Source organism: Kogia breviceps, chromosome 1 (assembly GCF_026419965.1).
Source record: "Kogia breviceps isolate mKogBre1 chromosome 1, mKogBre1 haplotype 1, whole genome shotgun sequence".
NCBI classification, from domain to species: Eukaryota; Metazoa; Chordata; class Mammalia; order Artiodactyla; family Physeteridae; genus Kogia; species Kogia breviceps.
The window spans coordinates 160,207,115-160,226,814 of record NC_081310.1 but is presented as its reverse complement, the minus strand read 5'-3'; the positions used below and the strand labels follow the sequence as shown (position 1 = coordinate 160,226,814).

The following is a 19,700-nucleotide window of genomic DNA, read 5'->3' as shown; positions in this document are numbered from 1 at the left end:
TAGGGTTAGCTTGTGGGCTTACCAAAACTGTGACTGAGACAAGTGCACAGAGTGGGAAAGAGGCGCGGATAGAAGTGGTAAATAAAATAATGGGCGGGCCACGAGTGGAGTAAAATAAGTGTCGGGTTCTGACTTAAAGCCTGCCACCAGACGCAGCTATACAATTGAAGTACATCAACTCACTTGCCACTATAAAGCCTGCCACCACATCCAGCTTAATTGTCACTTGCCACTCACTGCTAGGGTTTTGATAGAGTCTGCAAGCAATTGATTTATTATGGTCTCTGTGCAGTCAAACCTCTCAGCTAGGGCTTCCCTGGTGGCGCAGTGGTTGAGAGTCTGCCTGCCGATGCAGGGGAAACGGGTTCGTGCCCCGGTCCGGGAGGATCCCACATGCCGTGGAGCGGCTGGGCCCGTGAACCATGGCCGCTGAGCCTTGCGCGTCCGGAGCCTGTGCTCCGCAACGGGAGAGGCCACAACAGTGAGAGGCCTGCGTATCGCAAAAAAAAAAAAAAAAAAAAAAAAAAAAAAAAAAAAGACAAAAAACCTCTCTGCTAATGATAATCTGTATTTGCAGCTGCTCCCCAGCACTAGCATCACTGCCTCAACTCCACCTCAGATCGTCAGGCATTAGATTCTCATAAGGAGCGCGCAGCCTAGATCCCTGGCATGCGCAGTTCACAGTAGGGTTTGCACTCCTATGAGAACCTAATGTAGCCGCTGATCCGACAGGAGGCGGAGCTCAGGTGGTAATGTGAGCGATGGGGAGTGGCTATAAATACAGATGAAGCTTTGCTCGCTTGCTCACCGCTCACCTCCTGCTGTGCAGCTCAGTTCCTAACAGGCCACAGACTGGTACCTCAATTAATAAAATTAAATAATATTAGGAAAGGATCTCCCCAAAAAGAAACAAAGGCAAAATTTCAGAAATATCTAAAATTTAGATATAAGGCAAAACCATATTAAAATAGAAATTAGTACAATTTCTAGTTCTACAAGAAACATGGATCAAATAATCTGAATCAAACATGAATTCAACATAGTTTCTCTACAGAATTTTGGTAAAGTTTGTCTGAAAATGACAGGCATACACTATGAGTCTCCTTTGAGAGAACAGTACTACAGCATTTATTTAGCTGGCAGGGAGAAGAAGTGATGGCAATGTCTTATTTCTGATTTCTCATTAATCACAGTATTAAAAATGAAGGAGCTTCAGCTATAAAGTCTGATATCAATATACTTAATAATTCTGGTATTTTTTTAAGCTCCAAGATGTTTGATTTGTATCTGCCCTAAAACAGCTTCATATACCATTCTGCATATGTGGAACAAAAAAAAATAATTCTCAAACTTACCTCAATCTGAAGACAGTATTTAAAATTAGAACACAATAATCTATATGAAACTATATCAATTTGTTTTTTTTTCCTTCTTGTCAGCAGTCAACTCAAAAGAAAAGAATATAAACTGAATGTTTACCTAATGAATTATTTGTGGAGGCTATACGGTAGGAAAAACCTTACCAACGGTACAGCTGTCTTCAAGTACCACATCAACATTTCTGTCTCTGTACTCAACCCTGAAGTCCAGCATCCGAGGTTGCCTTTCTACAATTTGCCTAGATGGCATTACAGGTCGAAATGCTGAAGAGGAAGAGGGAGCAGGAGCAGGAGCTGCAGCTGGGTGACTTGCTGGATCAAATGCAGGTCCTGATACAGGCTCACCCCCATAGTCACTGAAATATTGACATAAAAGAAGGATTATCATCAACCAAATAACTACAGATTACCACTAAGGACCCACTCCATACAGTAAGTCCCCTACATACAAACTGTCAAGTTGCGAACTTTCAAAGATGCGGAAATTACAGCACAATACTATACGGCCGGCCGATTTTGTTAGTTGGGTACCTAGGCTAACTTTGTTGAACTTAAAAACAAACTGGACTTACGAAAGCACTCTCGAAACAGAACTCATTTGTATAGAGGGGACCTAACTGTACTTGGCTTGTGTTGTTCTTCATATCAAATTTACCTACCTGTGCATCACGGACTAAGTAAGTTCTAATTCTTCTATAAAATCTCTCCCAATGACTGAAAGCCACATTACTCTCCCTCCCATCCTTGCCTTTCTATGTCTTTTAGCAGTATCACACATATCTCATTTAATTAAGATTTTTGCCTTATGCTGTTACGATGTTGATAAAACATCATTTTAAACTCTGAATTACTAACAGTGTCTCCTTCACCCACTCTCATTTACTTACCAAATCATTAATTGATTCATTAACTCTACTTTCCACAAAAACTATTCTGAAACTTTACCATCCTTAAACCTCCATTCTCCCTCTCACTCCTCAGTCTTAAAATATATTTTTCCTACTTTGCAGAGAAAACAGATGCCATCAAGTAGAAATTCCCTTACCTTTCTAACATCAAATCCACAAACTAACCTGCATATGCACTCTCTTTCTCTAAATAGAGAAGACATCGTTCTATCTACGCATCTACTCATTAGCTTTACATTATGGATTATCCCTTTCCCTTCCATTATCTTCAACATCTCCTTCTCTTCTGGATTCTTCTCAGAAACATTTAAACATGGTTGAATCTCTCCCTTCTTAAAGAATAAAAATGAAATCGTGGCTCTGTCCACTTAATAGCTGTCTCATTTGTAAAATAGGAAAATTAATTATATTTGTAAGGATTAGATCAAATAATATGTATGAAAAGCTTAGCACAATGCCTAGTACTTAGTAAGATCCCAAACCTCAAACCCAGTATAGCCAAAGTTTAAACAATTAATGTTTCCCCAAGCCTAATTTTCCCATTTATTCCTCATATTAGCTACCCAAGCTAGAAACCTCTGGCATTATCCTTGCCCTCTTTTTCTCTCTCCACTCCCACATCTAACTAGTCCTTTCAGTTTTAACTCCTACATATCTTTTAGATAAGTCATCTACCTTTCCCCTCTGAAGCTGCCACCCTAGTCCAAGCCACAGTCACCTCTTACACGGATTAATGCAATAGCCTAACTAATCTCTCCATACATACCTTTACCCCCCTGCATTTCATTCCATACCACTGCTAGAGTGAAATTAAAGACAAATGTCTTCGTATAATTTTCTTCTATACTCCCCTTTGCTCTTCATATAAATGGTCAAAGTGGCGTACAAGGCCCTATATGATCTGAATCCTATCTACCTTCCCATCTTCATCTTGTGCTATGCTATCTCCATCTCTCTATGCTAATAGCCAGAACAGCCTTTTGTTTTTTGTCTTACTTGATCCTTCCTATTTCATGAGGTAACATAAAAACTATTCCTTCTAAGAATATTCTTTCCTTCCCATTCCATCCCCAAATTCCATCTTTCTTCTAGCTAATTATATTTATCTCTCATATCTCAGATTGAGTATTTTTCAACTCAGAGCATGTTTTACTACCTCAGACTAGTTCTAGTATCTCACCACTATCAATAATTATGAAGCTCACATTCGTGTTTTTAATGGCGGTATCATCTGCTGAGTTCAAGATTTTATACATAGAAGATATACAAATATTTGACAAACTAATGAGTAGAGGAATAATTATGAAAAATTTGGATTCTTTTTCTCTGACTTAAGTTATCATATATATATATTGTCACTGTTTTTCCCCCCTCAGTAGGAAAAGTAGGGAGGGAGGAAACATAAGAAATGCTCCCCTTAAATATCATTATTGTATAATTTTTCTCCACCACCAGAACTACAAGCTCAGTTCTAAAATATCTTTCTTCTCTCCCTGAATTCAAAGAAAAATAATGTGTTGGGGGCCCAAATAGGAATAACACCAAAAATGACCAAAAACTTGCCAAGTTAAGCATTGCTTATACAATTAAGAAGGAGAGAATATTTACATTTATTTCACACTGTTACTTTGATCAGTGTTTATCAAATTATAGATTACATAATTGATTGAGTTGTGGTAAGTCTTTTAAAGAACACAATCAGAATAAGATTAAGAATAGAAAAGAATAGGATAGGATAGAATAGGATAGAAATTATCAGTATCTTTCACTTAATAGTTAGGACCAAGTATTATATCATAAAACTTTTGATTCTGGGACATATTTGTAATATGTGTATTTTGGATTGCAAATATTTCTCATTGTAGGTCTTGTCAAAAAAGTTTGAAAGTGACTAGCTTAGATCTCACCAGAGTTCAGACACTCTAATCACTGATCCAAAGACAAAAACCTATCCATTCTCCCAGTTGTCAGACTCAGGAAAGTAATGTGGGAAGGAAAACATGAGAAGAACAGAGAAAATGTCCAAAGCAGGAAGAATATCACTGTTTGGAAGCCAAAGTGAGCTTCTAGGCATCTATGAACAGAATCTGTGCAATAATACTTCACATATCTAAATGTTGTCACAACTCCTCAGAACCTAAGAAAAACAGCTAATTAGCAGTCTGGTCACTGACATTGTTTTCTTAACTCCAAATTCATCCTTCTATAGTCTATTCTGTAATGCAGGGGCTATGATTCTGCAAAATTATATTTTTCCTTTGTCATATGGTTTCCTGATAGACCTTTGTCAAATAGAGGATATTAGGTAGAGATTAGTAGTTAGGAGGAGGGGAGGAAAGAATTCCTTCTTCCTGTTTGCATGCATTCCAATCAGCATCACCCTACAGCTTTCAGTCTCCTGCTTTTTTCAGCATGCTTATAACCAGCTTCTTGTCATTCCCTCTGAGATATCACTAATGGCTGGACAGTATACATTCCACAGAGGTCTGATCCTCAGCTTCAAAGAGCTCCTCTGAGTTTCAAAGTTCTGTTAATCCCTTTGTTCCCTAGACCTTCCAGCAGTAACTTCCTGAAGCAGTTATTATATCTAGGTTACTTCAGTTTTACTTTTTTGCTCTTTTAGTCTTCCACACCTGTGTAACCAATCCTACAGTAAATTCCCTCTGTTAAAAATACCCTAGTGTGGTTTCATTTTCTTGATAATGGAGGTGTCCCAAGAAACAAAGGATTCAGGAACTGGCTTGATTATGGCCTTGACCTTCAATGCACTGCTGAGCTCCTTGCCAATGGAAAATGTGATACTAGTGATCCAAGCCATGCATTGGCATAATGATTAATTATCATTATTGAAACAAGTGCCTAAGGGAACCAAATGACTATCCGACCTGACCATTATGGTGGTAATAATGACAACTAGGACTATGAGCAGGCTGCTTCTGACTCTAAAGGAGAGCTTACAGAATAAAATGACACATTTGGGGTTTTAAAATTTCAGTTCAGTTCATGATAAGAAAGTTACAGAGTTTCTGAAGTGGCACTTTAAAAAGAGTTTCTCATTTCTTATAACCACAGGTATGATCTTCCTAAGAATTGGACTCAAAAATTTAATTTTGCAGCTTGCATACTTACAGTGAAAGTTGAATATACATACTTTCTAAGTCTCTTTTGTGAAAGTTAAGGAACTGTTGTGGAAGGAGTGAGAACCTAAGAGGTGAAATGGGGATACCTGAGTGGATTCAAATGAATGTCGGAAACTTGAACCCCTGGAGTCTCTCTGAGCCTCTTCTGTAAGCAGAAACAACTCCTCCTCACATGACTGAGGATTAGCCTCTTGCTTAAAAACTATGAATACTCTTACCTGAGACAGTTGCCTTGAAGGGGGATGTCTATTCTCAAAACCTACCTCTACCATTCCTTATTACCTCTAAAATCAGAGGTAGGCATGTTCCAAGAAAATAAGTATGATGTCTTAACTGAGAAAAGACAGCTTATATCCAAAAGTAATTATAATATTTTGCTAAATTATATCAGCAAAAACCTAGGGAATAGTTGTGGAAATGAATTTTAAGTGAGTTTGACCAAAAGAGTTTGAATAGGGCCAAATATAATATATTTGCTTAAGCAGTTGTAAGTACTTCTAATAGTTTCCTTGTCAACTGAATGAAACTTAAATCCCAAAGGAGTCTACATTTAATGAGGAGGAAATGCCCAAACTTTCCTGGCAAAATGTAGAAGAAATCCAGATGCTTAGACAAATATGAATGCTAAAGTGGATTAACCATGTACAACCTGAATATATACACATCCTCCTACTACATAATCCATGAGGTCCCAGAGAACACTGCACTAAAGCACTGAAAAATACATTAGTGAGGGAATCTACATCCTTGAAAAACTCTGTAGTGGCTGTCTTCTGTGGGTTGGAAATAACATGGGGAGATGACACCACTGAAAAAGACTCCCTAATAGGCATGATGAGATCCTAGAGTGCATAGGTCAAATGGCAGAGTTTAACAAGAAAAAGAAGGAAGCAATGAATTTAACGGACAGCATGGACAAAATGCGGCAATCAGAAGATTTCAACCTGCAGAGACCTTTAGTAGTGCTTTATTGAACATGGTACTTCTAAGAAACAAAATGAAAAGTCAGTTGACTAAAATATTACTTGATCTATAAACAACAGAAACCTAGATCTGGCAGCCTGGATCCTAACTTCCATAACTATAATGGAGGGTCACAGTCACTCCCAGTTGCCAAACACAGACATAAAGTCCTTGGTCCCCCAAAGACAATGCAACAGAGCCACATATATGTATTGTAAATTTTCCTCTAAGAATTCCCCTAAGAGACCTGTAGCCATTTACTAGGGGTTTGTGTACTGAAAAAAGGAAAATATCTAGATCTTTAGGGGATTACTAGATGCTAACTCTAATACTAATTCCTGGGGATACAAAAATGGAAGTTATGGTGGTAAATGAGGTTTTGGCCTAAGTCCAATCATACAGTGTTCATTCAATCTATTCAACCTACCTTGTAGTTTTTTCCCCAGATCCCGATAGATAGCTCATATTGACTTCCTAATTCATTCAATTAGTGTTATTTTGTAGGAGGAGACAACAGGAAGCAACTAAACTTGCAGAGACTTTTTTATTCCTCTATTTTAATTTGCAAGCACCATGACAAGCATTTTGCTTTCTCTCAGCAGGGTAAACAATATACCTTCACTATATTTTCCTGAAGATTATAACAACTCTCTTGCTCTTTGGCATAATAATCTAGCCTGGACAGATCTTGATAACCCAGGTATTCCACAAAACATTATAGTGATGACAATGTAGATTGGTCCTGAAGAGCAAAAGTAGCAAGTACTTGGATGCTTTGGTAAGATACATACATTCTAGAGATTAGGAGATACACACCAAAGTGTATATGCAGAGGCCTTCACCTTGGTGAAGTTTTGGGGTCCAGGGGTCAGAAGCATGTTATGGTACATGGCTGGCTGCTGTACCTTGTACTTCTCATCAGTGCATAAAAGATATCTAAGCTAACTGAGAAAGAAAAAAGTTTGGACTGGAAAAGGAAAAAATGGTTATGTATAATATGCTGGTACCAACCAAAAACAGACTGCTGAAACATTACAATCCCAATCAAAGATATCCCTGAAAGACAGTAGTGAAAGAAAAGCCTCCCAGTGGGGAGAACCTAAGGTTGTACCACAGGTTGACCACTTCATTTAGAAGGAGAAATAACCTGAGATACAAATCTACATTGAATCACAGGCAATAGTTAATGGGTTGCCCACCTGATCAGAACTTGGAAAGAATAAAAAGAAAATTGGCTGACACAGAATTCTGGTGAAGAGGATTGGAAATGGATCATTTAGAATGAACACAAAATGTGAATATATGTCATGGGGTGACTGCTATCTATAAGCTATCCACTTAAAAAAAAAAAGGATCTCAATATAGATAAGATGACATTGTTCTGTTGATGTCAGTTAGCTTATTCCCTTACTACCCCAGGACTACTCAATGCATTAATGTACAAAGTGGTCATGCCAATAGGGATAGAGGTTAGGCATAGGCACAACAGCATCAACTTACCCGCACCAAGTCTGAATCTGGCTAAGGAAACTACTGAGTGCCTAAACTGCAAACGAGAGAGACCAATATGGAGCCCTCAATACGGCCCCATTCCTCAGGGGTCTGGTAATGGATCATTTCTATAATGGAGGAGGCAGTGATCTGTTCTTACCTAAAAAGACACTTTTCTGAATATGAAATTGACCCCCTGACAGCAATGCTTCTGCCAGCACCACCATTCATGGATTTAGGGAATGCCTTATTGATCTATGGCTTCCCACACAACACTGGTTCTAACCAAGGAACTCATTTCACAGTAAGAGAAGTGCAGCACTGGTATCACTGGTGTATACCATTACCCAAAAGCAGCTAGCTTGACTAGTAATGGTGAGGATGGTTATGCCACAGGTTAGGAGAGAATATCCTCAAAGCTTGGGGCTCCACCTTAAAGGATGTGGTATATTCTCTATATCAATGACCAAAACACAGTGATATATCTCATATTGCCAGGAAAAAAATGAGTATGGGAATTAAGTCATGGTAAGGGTTCCTCTTATTATGCCTAATGACTTACCAAATTTTTGCTTCCTGCAACTTTGGGCTCTGATGGTTCAGAGATCACAGGATGTAATGTTTCCACAGTACTTCCACTGTATTAGAATTTGAGAATGCCACTTGGCCATTTTATACTCCTCATGCTACTGAATCAACTAGCAAAGGAGGAGGTACTAGTTGGTCTTGATTACCAAGGAAAAAAAATCAGGTTGTTGCTATGCAATGGACTATTTTCTAGGGTATGTCCAAAATTAAGAGTTAATGGGAAACTGCAACCAATTTTTTAAAAAGGATAAGTCCACTGAGGATTCTAACTCTTCAAGAATGAATGTTTGAGATGTCCCACGAAGTAGAGAACCTTGACTATCTGAGGCACTGGCAGAGGGAATATAGAATAAATAGTGGAAGAAACTGGTAAATATCAACCATGGCTTTATGATCAGTAACAGAAACAAGGACAGTAACAGCACACGTGTACACACACAGACACAGACAAAATTCTCTTCTTACAGTTTACACACTGATCCTATCAATGTTACCCTAGCAGTAACAACACCGTAACAATGACACCCACTTTCTTTCAGCATCAACCACTGAAGTTAGCTTCTATTTTCTTTCAATACTTCGAAACAAGCCTCTGCATCCTGTCAGAAATACCAGTATCAGCTGAGCAGGACTTCTTTCTCATGCGTCTGGGGCCAAGTTCCTAGGGCCCTTCCTCTGAGCTCCAAAGTTCTGCTAACTTCAACCTCTCCCAAGCTCTTTCCTTTTTTCCTCCAGTACCAGGAGTGACCTTGTGCCCTTTGATGGTCAATAGGGGCCTCTTCTGGGCAGGTCTGTCCTAGAGCAGGCTTCCTGGAGTGGGTGCCATGGATCTGCCCCATACAGTCCCGGCTCTGCCCACCCTTCTCAGCTTTAAGTCTCCTCCTGCCCTAGGCTCCCTTCCTCATTGACCAGCAGAACCCACCCTCATGTGGGCCTGATGGTCCAGTTGTTTCCTGCAGTCATTATTGCTCTTTCAACCTACTATATATCTGTGTAACTCATTCCCTATATGAAATCCCCCCTTTTTTGAAAGAGGTGTTAGTGTGGTGCTTTTTTTCCCTTTACCAAACCCTAACTCGAGAAGATAGTTTAATATTTCTAATCAGAGCATGCTCTTTGGTATGTTTCTCAGCCACAAAGAGGATTTTTTTTAAGTTATCTCTTGAAATCTTTCTTATTAGCTATAATTACTCTATTTCGAGATCAACAAAAATAATGAATTTATATTAGTTTTTCTTTAGCAATAAAAAAAGAGAGAGAGAGAGAGAGAGAGAGAGAGAGGAAAAGAGATTACCAGTTAATGAATGATCTTGTCAGTTGTGACTAATGTTCAGTGATATCCAAAGAGTGCAAAGGCATCCAAAACTGTTGACTCAAAAAAAACTGTTTTTAAGATTTTTCATCTATGAAGACTACCATCCCTATAATTTGACCTTCTCACTATTCTTTTCAAGTTAATCAATAATTTAAAAGACAGAAAGAAAAAAAGACCACTGGGTGGTAAGGCAAACTCTATGGAGAAATCTATTTTAGATCTAAACTTCAACTAAAGGAGTGTTTTTATCCTTGCTCAACTTTCCTCTACAAACCACACAGATCCTTGGAAGACAGTGAACAAAGCAAAGCAAACAGAAACTCTGCACTTGTTTATTTCAATTTTTAAAAGTCCATCCCATGGTAAAACCTCTAGGTGCAAAAAAATGTGTCTTAAAGATAAATCTGTCTCTAGAAAAAGATGAGATTTTTTAAATGGGTATCAGAAAAGACAATAAATAAAGATGTTATAACTGGCCAAAATGGACATCTTCTAAATCAGAAAACCTCAGCACTTATATATTCTGAAAGCTATTATAATAATGCTCAAGATTTGAAACAAACCTGTCTTTGCTAGGTTTCCTCAATGAATTAAACAATAGACAAAGAAATATACAGTATATCTGTCTGGATCATAAAATAAATGAGTTGATAAATACCACCCACTTAGTCAATGAGTAAAATTACACTATTAATTCATAAAATTTTTATAAAACAGCATCTACTCTCTACTAATACAGGTAATTCATTAGTGCTCCTTTCTAACAATAGTTTTCTCCAAAAATAATTTTTTAAAAGGCTCTGGACAATATCCTGAATAAATAAAATATTACAACAAGATGCAGTAAATATACATGTACATACTTGATGTTTGCTTATGACTGAATGGTTTAGATTATGACTGCATATTTTTACACTTTATAAATATGCTGTATTACCAATGTATTGTCTAGTGAAATAAGCCTTGGAAGATGAGAGGGAAGACTTGCTTACTGACTCATCAACATCATGCTGTATCATCTGAGCCAAGTCACTTCATGCCTTATTCTCTCTACCTGTAAAATGCCTTTACTTGCTTACAACTAAAATAATAACTGTTAAAACAAAGCTGTGGAAGAAAGATGTTATATACGTGTATTAAATTTCAACTTCTTTACCCAAAGGAAAAAATCTTAAAAGTTGTGACATGCCTGGGTTACTGACCTTGAAGAGGACAGAGTGATATAAAAGAAAGAGCATGGTTTTTAAAATGAGAAAATCCAGACTTCACCAACTACTATATTTGTGGCCTTCAGTGAATCTATAAATTCTCTAATCTTGAATTTCCTCATCTATGAAATATGAGCATTTATTTCTTAAGGGTTTTAATGGGCATTAATAAGGAAAACTATATCAAATACCTAGCACAGTGCCTTAAGTATTTAAAAAAGTTAGTTTCTTTGCCTTGAACTTATGGGTACGTTAAAAAAACAAATTCCCACTTTTGAATTCACATAAACATCTGATTTCAAGAAAAGCTATAAAGTGCAGAGATCAGGTTCTTCTCCCTCCAAAAATAATTCATATTAAAAAAAACCACAACTCTTTTTGGTAGCTCTTTTCTCTGCTAAGGTATAAACTGACAAATTAAAAGTTAGTTGTTTTCACATACCATAATCAACTTACTACAAATATCAAACACACAAAACAAAGATCCTTTTAAACTGCCTACATATACCACTCCTAGCATTGTGTCTTCCACTTTCAGTGTTAAATCTATGACAAAGTACAAAGAGCCCTCTTTCCTTTCCTCTGGTCAGTAGACATACAAGAGTAATTTTCAGTTCTGTCAAATCCACGGTGATTTCAAAACTAAAGAACAAAGTTAGGAAGGAAATAGTTGAAAACTATTACTTTCTTTTGTGGACATATGATTCATTCCTTTAACAAGCAAAACAAACAAAAACCCACTCTGATGAAAGTTAAACCCCAAATATTATAGTAACCTTACTAGAAATCAATTCCGTACTGAATCTCTAGCTATAGAATATATTAACCAAAAAGTATCTTCTGTGACAGGAGAGATGGGATGTTTCCAGGGATGAGGGAATTTCTACAGTTCACCCATAGAAAATACTATTAATTGTAAGATATATCCAATATGTACTCAGAACCTAGCAGCTGAATCCACAACGGTTTAGCAAGCAAAAATTTTGGCACAAAAAGTGGAATAACGTTTACTCAAGAATAAAACCAGAGCCATATTTAGCAGTCTAAAACCTTCTAAACCAAGGAAAAAAATATCTTGAAGGAAGTTTCTGTAATCATCTGGTTTGCTTTCTAGACAAGGGCTTCAATAGAATTGAATGCTTCTGAACCAAAACAAAAACAAAAACAAAAAACTGAACAAATCAACACAGAAAAATTTGGTACAGACCCTGGAAATCAGCCACATTTACTCTGGATGAAATTCTGACAGTTTTCAAAAAAAAAAAAAAAAAAAAAGGTGGAGAATAGCTCTGTTTATCATTGCTTTCACCTAAAAACCATTAATCACTAAGGGTGGTATAGGTACCAAACAGAATTTTTCTTCCTTTCTAAATATACACAGTTTCCTATAAAGTACAGCACATTTTGCAGTTCATGGTAAATTTTTTGATGTTTTTGCAACAGTACTTTTCTTCCTCTCCAAAACAACCTCATTCGTAGTCTGCTGTTTCTGTTTGCCTCATCTGCACTTAGCAGATCATGCTTCAGTGACTTAGAAATCCCAGCCACCAAAATTCAAGCCAAAGTTTGAATTCCGGGGGGCAGTGGGGAGATATCAAGTAATTAAACCACACTTGTAAGGGAGAATGGTTTTACCTCCTATGACTTTATAATGTGCTCTTTTAATCCTGAACCAGTCTCCAATTTTAGGAAAAGTTATGAATTTATTTTTAATTTAAGTAATTATTTTGTAACCACTATAGTTCTCTTGGCATCATCTTCCAATTTTACCTTCTGGCAATGACACAAAACCACAATGAAGACTATTCCACATGTTAACACTGTATACTTCAGGTAAAACAGCTCAAGGATCTGGAAAGTTTCATTATTAAGGACTTACTCAAATTGTTGCAAAGTAACATAAATTTAATTTAGAAACCAAAGGGAGAAAGAAAAAAAGTATTAGTAAGGTTGAAGATAAAGCCTGTATAGTTAGATGATAACCATGCTCTGGAGTTACTGAGACATGTCTCATTTTCTCACTACTAACAGTTTAAATGATTCAGTTCCTTCCATCTTATGAATTAGAAGATGACCTTGAAAAGTTTCCTTAAAAATAAAATAAAATCACATTTAAAAGTTGTATCACCCAATCTGAAATAACATTTTACAGTTAGACGTTGGAGACTTTAGGAAATTAATATGACTTATAAAAATGTCTGAAAGAAGAATAACTGTATTAATGAACTTATACATCAAAGATCATCACAAAGTGCTCTATCAAAAAGTGACACCAAAAAAATTAACAACTGTCTCTTTTTTGCTTTGCTAAATTCTCATTTTACTACTAAGTACCTTACAACATACCTTCTCAGAATGCCATTTTCCTGGGGTATTACACCATTGATAGCTGCCTGCAAACAAAAAAACAGAGAAGACATTTAAAGAAACAAAAATGCTCAGGGGTGGAGTGGAGTGGGGTGGAAAACACTGTAAAGGAAAATAAGTATACTTTGAAAATTTAAACAAAATAATAAGTATTTCCTTAGTGATAAAAAATATTCTCCATTAAATGTTTTTCTCCCTCTCTATAATAAAACTGTGTTTTAGATAATTTAAAAAACATACATTTGGCATCTAATATCCCCAAATCTTGAGTCATAAAAAGCTTAATTCCACAGTCCTCATTCAAGCAAAAACACCCACAAAACCAATGTTTAAGGGTGTTAGAACAAGTAAAATCAGTACCTTAAAGTAATCTTTTAATGTCATTTCCTTCCTCAGATTGAGAGGAGCAAGATATAAAATCACAAATGAAAAATGCCAATAAGAATTTAAAAATTAGCTCAGGAATTAAATTCATTGTGTTGTGCTACAATAATTATTCTTGAAGAAAAGAATATTTAGAAGGAAAAAATGTATCAAAAGGTCTTTGATAAACACACCACAATTATATCAGGTTACAAAAGGAGCAGGAGCATCCCTGGGGGAGTCTCCTTATATAAAACATTCCTGAAATTGGTCTCTAAGCTATCAAGTCACCAATTACCTAGAACAGGTAAACACATGTGCCATGATTTGGACATTTTTGAAGGCTACTAAGCAAACAGGCTGTTACATCCTGGATTGTGGGTACGTCATTACAGGGTAAGAGAAGATCCTCTGGAGGAAAAAAAAGACTCTTCCAACTTTGCCATTGCATCATAACAACTTCTTCCCTCCACTTTCCCATCCACATCCACATCGAAATGGGAGGAGGGGGGAAGCTAACACTTGGATGTTTTATCAGCTGTGTGGAGATCAACTGCAAAAAGGAGCTTGTGTATTTTGTGAAATATTAACTTAAATATTTGCCAGAGGTAGGTCAAGTTTACAAAGTTATACTGTTGAATGGAAACAACGTAGAGTGTAAGACACTTGCTATGAATTTTGAAAGTTTTAACGCTCCACTGGCAAAAATCAAAGAAATCCACAGATTATTAAAGACAGTGGATACCATAGAACCCTGACAACTTTGGAGGCTCAGAAATCCTTAGAATCAAGGAAATGCTAAAATCAGTTTTCAAAGCCACAAATTCAATAGAAGCATCCCTGCCTGGTGCCAGGTCAATTATTCCTTTTCTGTTGACAGCAATGGTTCCACATACAAATATCTTCTTCGTTAAAAAATAGAAAATGGTCAGAGAATATTCTATGATGTTGGAAAAGAAACAAAATACCAGAGTTTGGAAAGATTTTGTTCAAATTTTCACTAGGGAATGCCAAGGTATAATGGAAAGAACACTAAGAATTTATAAAGTCCAAAATTTGAATCTAGATTCTCCCATTTATTACTTTGATGACCTTAGTATATATTCTATACTCATTGAACCTCCCTGAGCCTCAGTTTCCTCATCTGTATGAGTAAATACTACATTTTCAGCCAAAATGGCCCTGCCTTTTTGTTCCTTAAAGGCTTCAAGTTTTTTGTTTATTTCTTAGGGCCTTTTAAGATACTATATCTGCATGGAATGCCCTTTTCCCTATTCTTTGTCTGGCTGAATCTCAATCATCATAATTGATGTTTATGTTAGATATACTTTTTCCAAAAATTCTTCTCCGATCAACACCCCCCCCCATAGGTTTACTCTCACAAAGAACCCTGTACTTTTTCTTCATAGCAATTGATAATAATTTATTTGGTGATTATTTGTTTTATGTCTGTCTTTCTCACTAGACTGTAGGCACCATGATGGAAGAGATATCAAATTTGTTCACCGCTTTATTCCCGCTGCCTGGCACAATGCCAGCACATAAAAGGCACTCAATAGTTATTTGCTAAATGAATGATGCTAGAGGAGTACAAAGAAAAGCAGCACAGTGGAGACTTGCTTAAGGCTCACAGAAAGCTTCCTGGATGAAATAATGTCTCAACTAAGACTGAAGGGTAAATGAAAAGTAGCAAGATGGGGAAGGGGACAATACTATTCAGAAGGTACCATGACACACCTCCACTTTCTTTTTAAAATATTTATTTATTTATTTAGGCTGTGCCATGTCTTAGTTGCGGCATGCGGACTCTTGGTTGTGGACTCCTTAGTTGCAGCACGTGCACTCTTAGTTGCGGTATGCATGCAGGATCTAGTTCCCCAATCAGGGATCGAACCTGGGCCCCACGCATTGGGAGCACATAGTATTACCCACTGGACCACCAGGGAAGTTCCCACGCCTTCACTTTCAACTCTTTTCCTCTTCTAAGATCTTATATTATTTTAAATAATGTATTTGCTTTTGGATAGAATGTTAATCCCTGACCTCAACCTTATGTACAAATAAACTCTGTACCTAAATAAGTAAAATGTAATTCAGAATGAAGACACAATAAAAGTATGATCTGCTAAAGAAATATAGGATAGGGAGAGTGCTTTTTGACTGTGAGGATTAAGGAAAGTTTCAGAAAAGGGACAGTATTTGATATGGACACTGAATAATGGGTAGATGTAGAAGCAAAGGAAAATTTCAGATGAATTCGACTTTGAACAATGTTAACTTTGAGGTAATAGTAGGATATCATTTGTTGACTTCACAAATATGTATTGCAGTTGACCCTTGAACTACATAGGTTTGAACCGCACACAGGTCCACCAATACTCAGTTTGCTGTTGTTGTTTTCAATAAATACATATGACAGTACTACACAATCCACAGTTAGCTAAATCCGAGAATGCAGACCACTCTGAGACTTGAGCTTGAGCATCTGTGGATTTTGGTATCCCCAGGGGCACCTGGAAGAGATGCCTCACGGATACCGAGGAATAACTGTAATTGCCAACTATGTACCAGATATACTAATGGACATAACATAGCATGTCTTCTAGCATGGAAAAAAGTCCATTCAACAATTAATTTTACTATGAGAAGTTCAGGTAATATCCAAAAGGAGACAAAAATGTAATTTTAAAAATCAGAGCTAGATTAAGTAAAACACCTGCTTATTTGAAGCCCTAGAAATACTTTAATTCCCTCCCTCCTTTACTCTCTGGTGAAGAAAAGTGAGACAAAGAATCTTGGGGAATTCATATATGTAAAAAAAAAAAAGAGAGAAAGCTAAAAACAAAACAAAACAATAAAAATGGAAGGGTTAGATAGGAGGGGAAGGACCAGGAATATGTCACAGAGAGGCAATGAAGGTACTATAAGGAGGGATTAGACAAAATAAAAAATGTGAAAATAGTCTAATATAATGAGGCCTAAGAAGAGACTGTTAGACGTATTTGAAAACAGTTTTAGTAAAAACTATATCATAAAAGGCTAAGAAATACAAAGGAAATAAGAAAGTGAGTAAAACTGACTCTTGAAACAATATGAAAAGTATAAAAGATAGGACCTGCAAGAAGAATGGCTACGATAAGTTTTTGTTTGCCTTTTTTTTTTTTTTTTTTTTAAGAATAGTGATTTCTTGAGTTCAAAGAGAATTCATGGAAAGGGAAAGAATAAAGACTCAAGAAATAAAGGGTAAAATTAAAAGTTTGGTTCAACAAACTTACCAAAGGCCTATTCATTGCCAGGCACCATGCTAGACTTTGGGTATGCCTGGTACCTGATCTAGGGCTCAGGAGAGCACAGATAGAGGGGATACCTTTAGAGAAGAGATTAGATTTAGAAAAACCTAGATTATAGACTAGAAATTATACTAATCACATAAGAACCACGTATCATTTGCTAAATGTAAATAATCCCATTGCTAATTTGTGGGGGTTTTTTTGTTTTTCTTTTTTGGCTAGGAAGATATTATATCTCTCATTCTATAAACAGGAATATAATAATAGGGAATGATTAAATATTTGGTCAAAGAAACAGAGAATAAACACAATATTTCTATTTCTGGGACCGACTCAAACACACTACAGTGGATCTTCAGCAGACTGCAACATATTTAAAAAACAGTATCTTGCCTTGACCTAGTTTATGGTAGTATGAAAATCCATTTTGGTATAACTATTATTGCTTTTATGCTAATTATGTCCATGACATTTTTAACCAGTTAATTTACCACAATTAGAATCCCAGCCTCTAAGTTCTCTTTAGCAAAACTTGACAACACCCTCTGAATCGTCATTTCTCAGAGTCCACTGGAAGACATGTGAGGTATGTTTAAAGTATAGTGGAAGTCAAGGTCAGAGGTGGCTGTAAGAAATATTCTTATCTTCAGCCTTAACAGAAGGAGAAAACCATGACACTCATGGTGGGCTTTAGACCTTTTGGGGAAGGGAAATGGCAAATTGGTAGATTATAAAATGACAGGATTCTAAATAAATAAATAAATAAAAATTGAAAACTACAGCATCTAATACAAATCATCCCCTACACATATAGAAAATCTTGGCTTTGGTCTTTTTATATTTTTAAACAAATGACCCCTGAAGAAAATGCCAATAAGATTTCTTGAGAGGTGAGGGAGATGAGACAGGGATGTACAGACAGCATCCAAAAACTTCAATGATAACTTCTGAGTGAAGGAGTTGTAGTAACAATAAAGGTAGCTAACATTATTTAGTTTTTACTAGGTGCTATGTATTCTCTAGGTGCTTTACTCATATTAAATCATTTAACTCTCATATTACCCCCTCATTTTACAAACGAGGACACCAAGAAAACACAGTGGGAAATCGTGACAACACTGGGTAGGCAAAAGATGAAAGAAAAAAATGATGAATTTCAAAATTGTTCTTTGAAAGACACCTCTAAGAAAATGAAAAGGTAAGTCACGGACTGGGAAAAGTATTTGCTATGTATAAATGTCCAAGAAGGGATTTATATTCAGAATATAAAAAGAATTCTTATAACTCAATAAGATGACAAACAAGTCAGTAAGAAAATGGGCAAAAGATTTGAACAGAAACTTCTCAAAAAAAGATATATGAATAGCCAATAAGCATATAAAAAGCTGTTCACATTAAATAGTCATCATAGAAATGCAAATTAAAACCATGATAAGAGACCACCACATACCTATTAAAATGGCTAAAATTAAACAGGATGATACAAGTTTTGGCAATAACATTGAACAACAGGAAGTCTCATATATTGTACAATCACTTTCAAAACTGTTTTATATATAAAGGTAAACATATAACCTAGTAATATTACTTTTAAGTATTTATCTAAAAGAAATAAAAACATATTTCCCAAAGACTTGTATACTAATATTCATGGCAGCTTTAATCACAATACCCAATAACTAGAAGCAGCCCAAATGCCCAACAATAGGTAAATGTTTTGGGTGTACCACAGTGTCTGGGTGCAATGGAACACTACTGAGCAATAAAAAGGAACATACTATAGATACATTCAACTACATAGGTACATCTCAAAAACATTATGCTAAATGAATGAAGTCAGACACGAGAAAATACTATATGATTTTGGGTATGTGAAACTCTAGGAAAGACCATTTTAATCTCTAGTTAAAGAAGGCAGATAAAGGATTCCATAGGATCAGTGGGGAATGATACGGAAGGGACAATAGGGAAATTTAGGGATAATGACTGTGGAGGTGGTACTAATGTAGGTACTTACATCTGTCGAAACTCATCAAATTGTACACTTAAAATGGGTTCATTTTATTATCAATAAAGTTAATTTTTAAAAAGAGAACCACAAAGAAATCTGCTTCAAACACACTAAAATGGCTGAAATTAAAAAGACTAACACCACCAAATGATGGTGAGCATTTGGAGGACTAGAACTCTCACACATTGCTGATGGGAATGTAAAATGGTACAACTACTTTGGAAACAGTTTGACAGTTTTATATAAAGTTAAACAAACACTTAACATACAGTACCACAATTCCACTCTTAGGAATTTACCCAAGAGAAATAAAAACATATATCCACCTAAGACTAGTATACAAATATTGATAGCCACTTTATTCATAATACCAAAACACTAGATACAACCAAAATATCCATCAACCAATGAATAAACAAGACTGTGGCATATTCACACAAAGGACTGTTATTCAATAATAAAAATGAACTTCTGATACATGCAACAATATGGATGAACCTCAAACATTATGTTGAGTAAACAATGCCAGACACAAAAGATTGCACAGTATATGATTCCATATATATGAAGTTTTAGAACAGACAAAACTACCAAAATGTGGCAATATAAATCAGATCAATGATTGCCTGCAGCAGCGTTGAGGGTTACTGACAGGAAAAGAGAAAAAATTTTCTAAT

The 19,700-nt window shown here is 36.2% G+C and overlaps 1 protein-coding gene across 1 annotated transcript in view; it reads right to left on the bottom strand.

The window, feature by feature from the left end:
• FAF1 (Fas associated factor 1) overlaps positions 1 to 19,700 on the bottom strand; it is a 537,070-nt gene that overhangs the window by 334,255 nt on the left and 183,115 nt on the right. Inside the window, exons 3-4 of the mRNA XM_059064103.2 lie at positions 13,339 to 13,385; positions 1,524 to 1,735 (exon numbers count right to left, since the gene is read on the bottom strand). Of these exons, the coding sequence (XP_058920086.1) occupies positions 1,524 to 1,735; positions 13,339 to 13,385 (259 nt within the window). The remainder of the gene's footprint in view (positions 1 to 1,523; positions 1,736 to 13,338; positions 13,386 to 19,700) is intronic.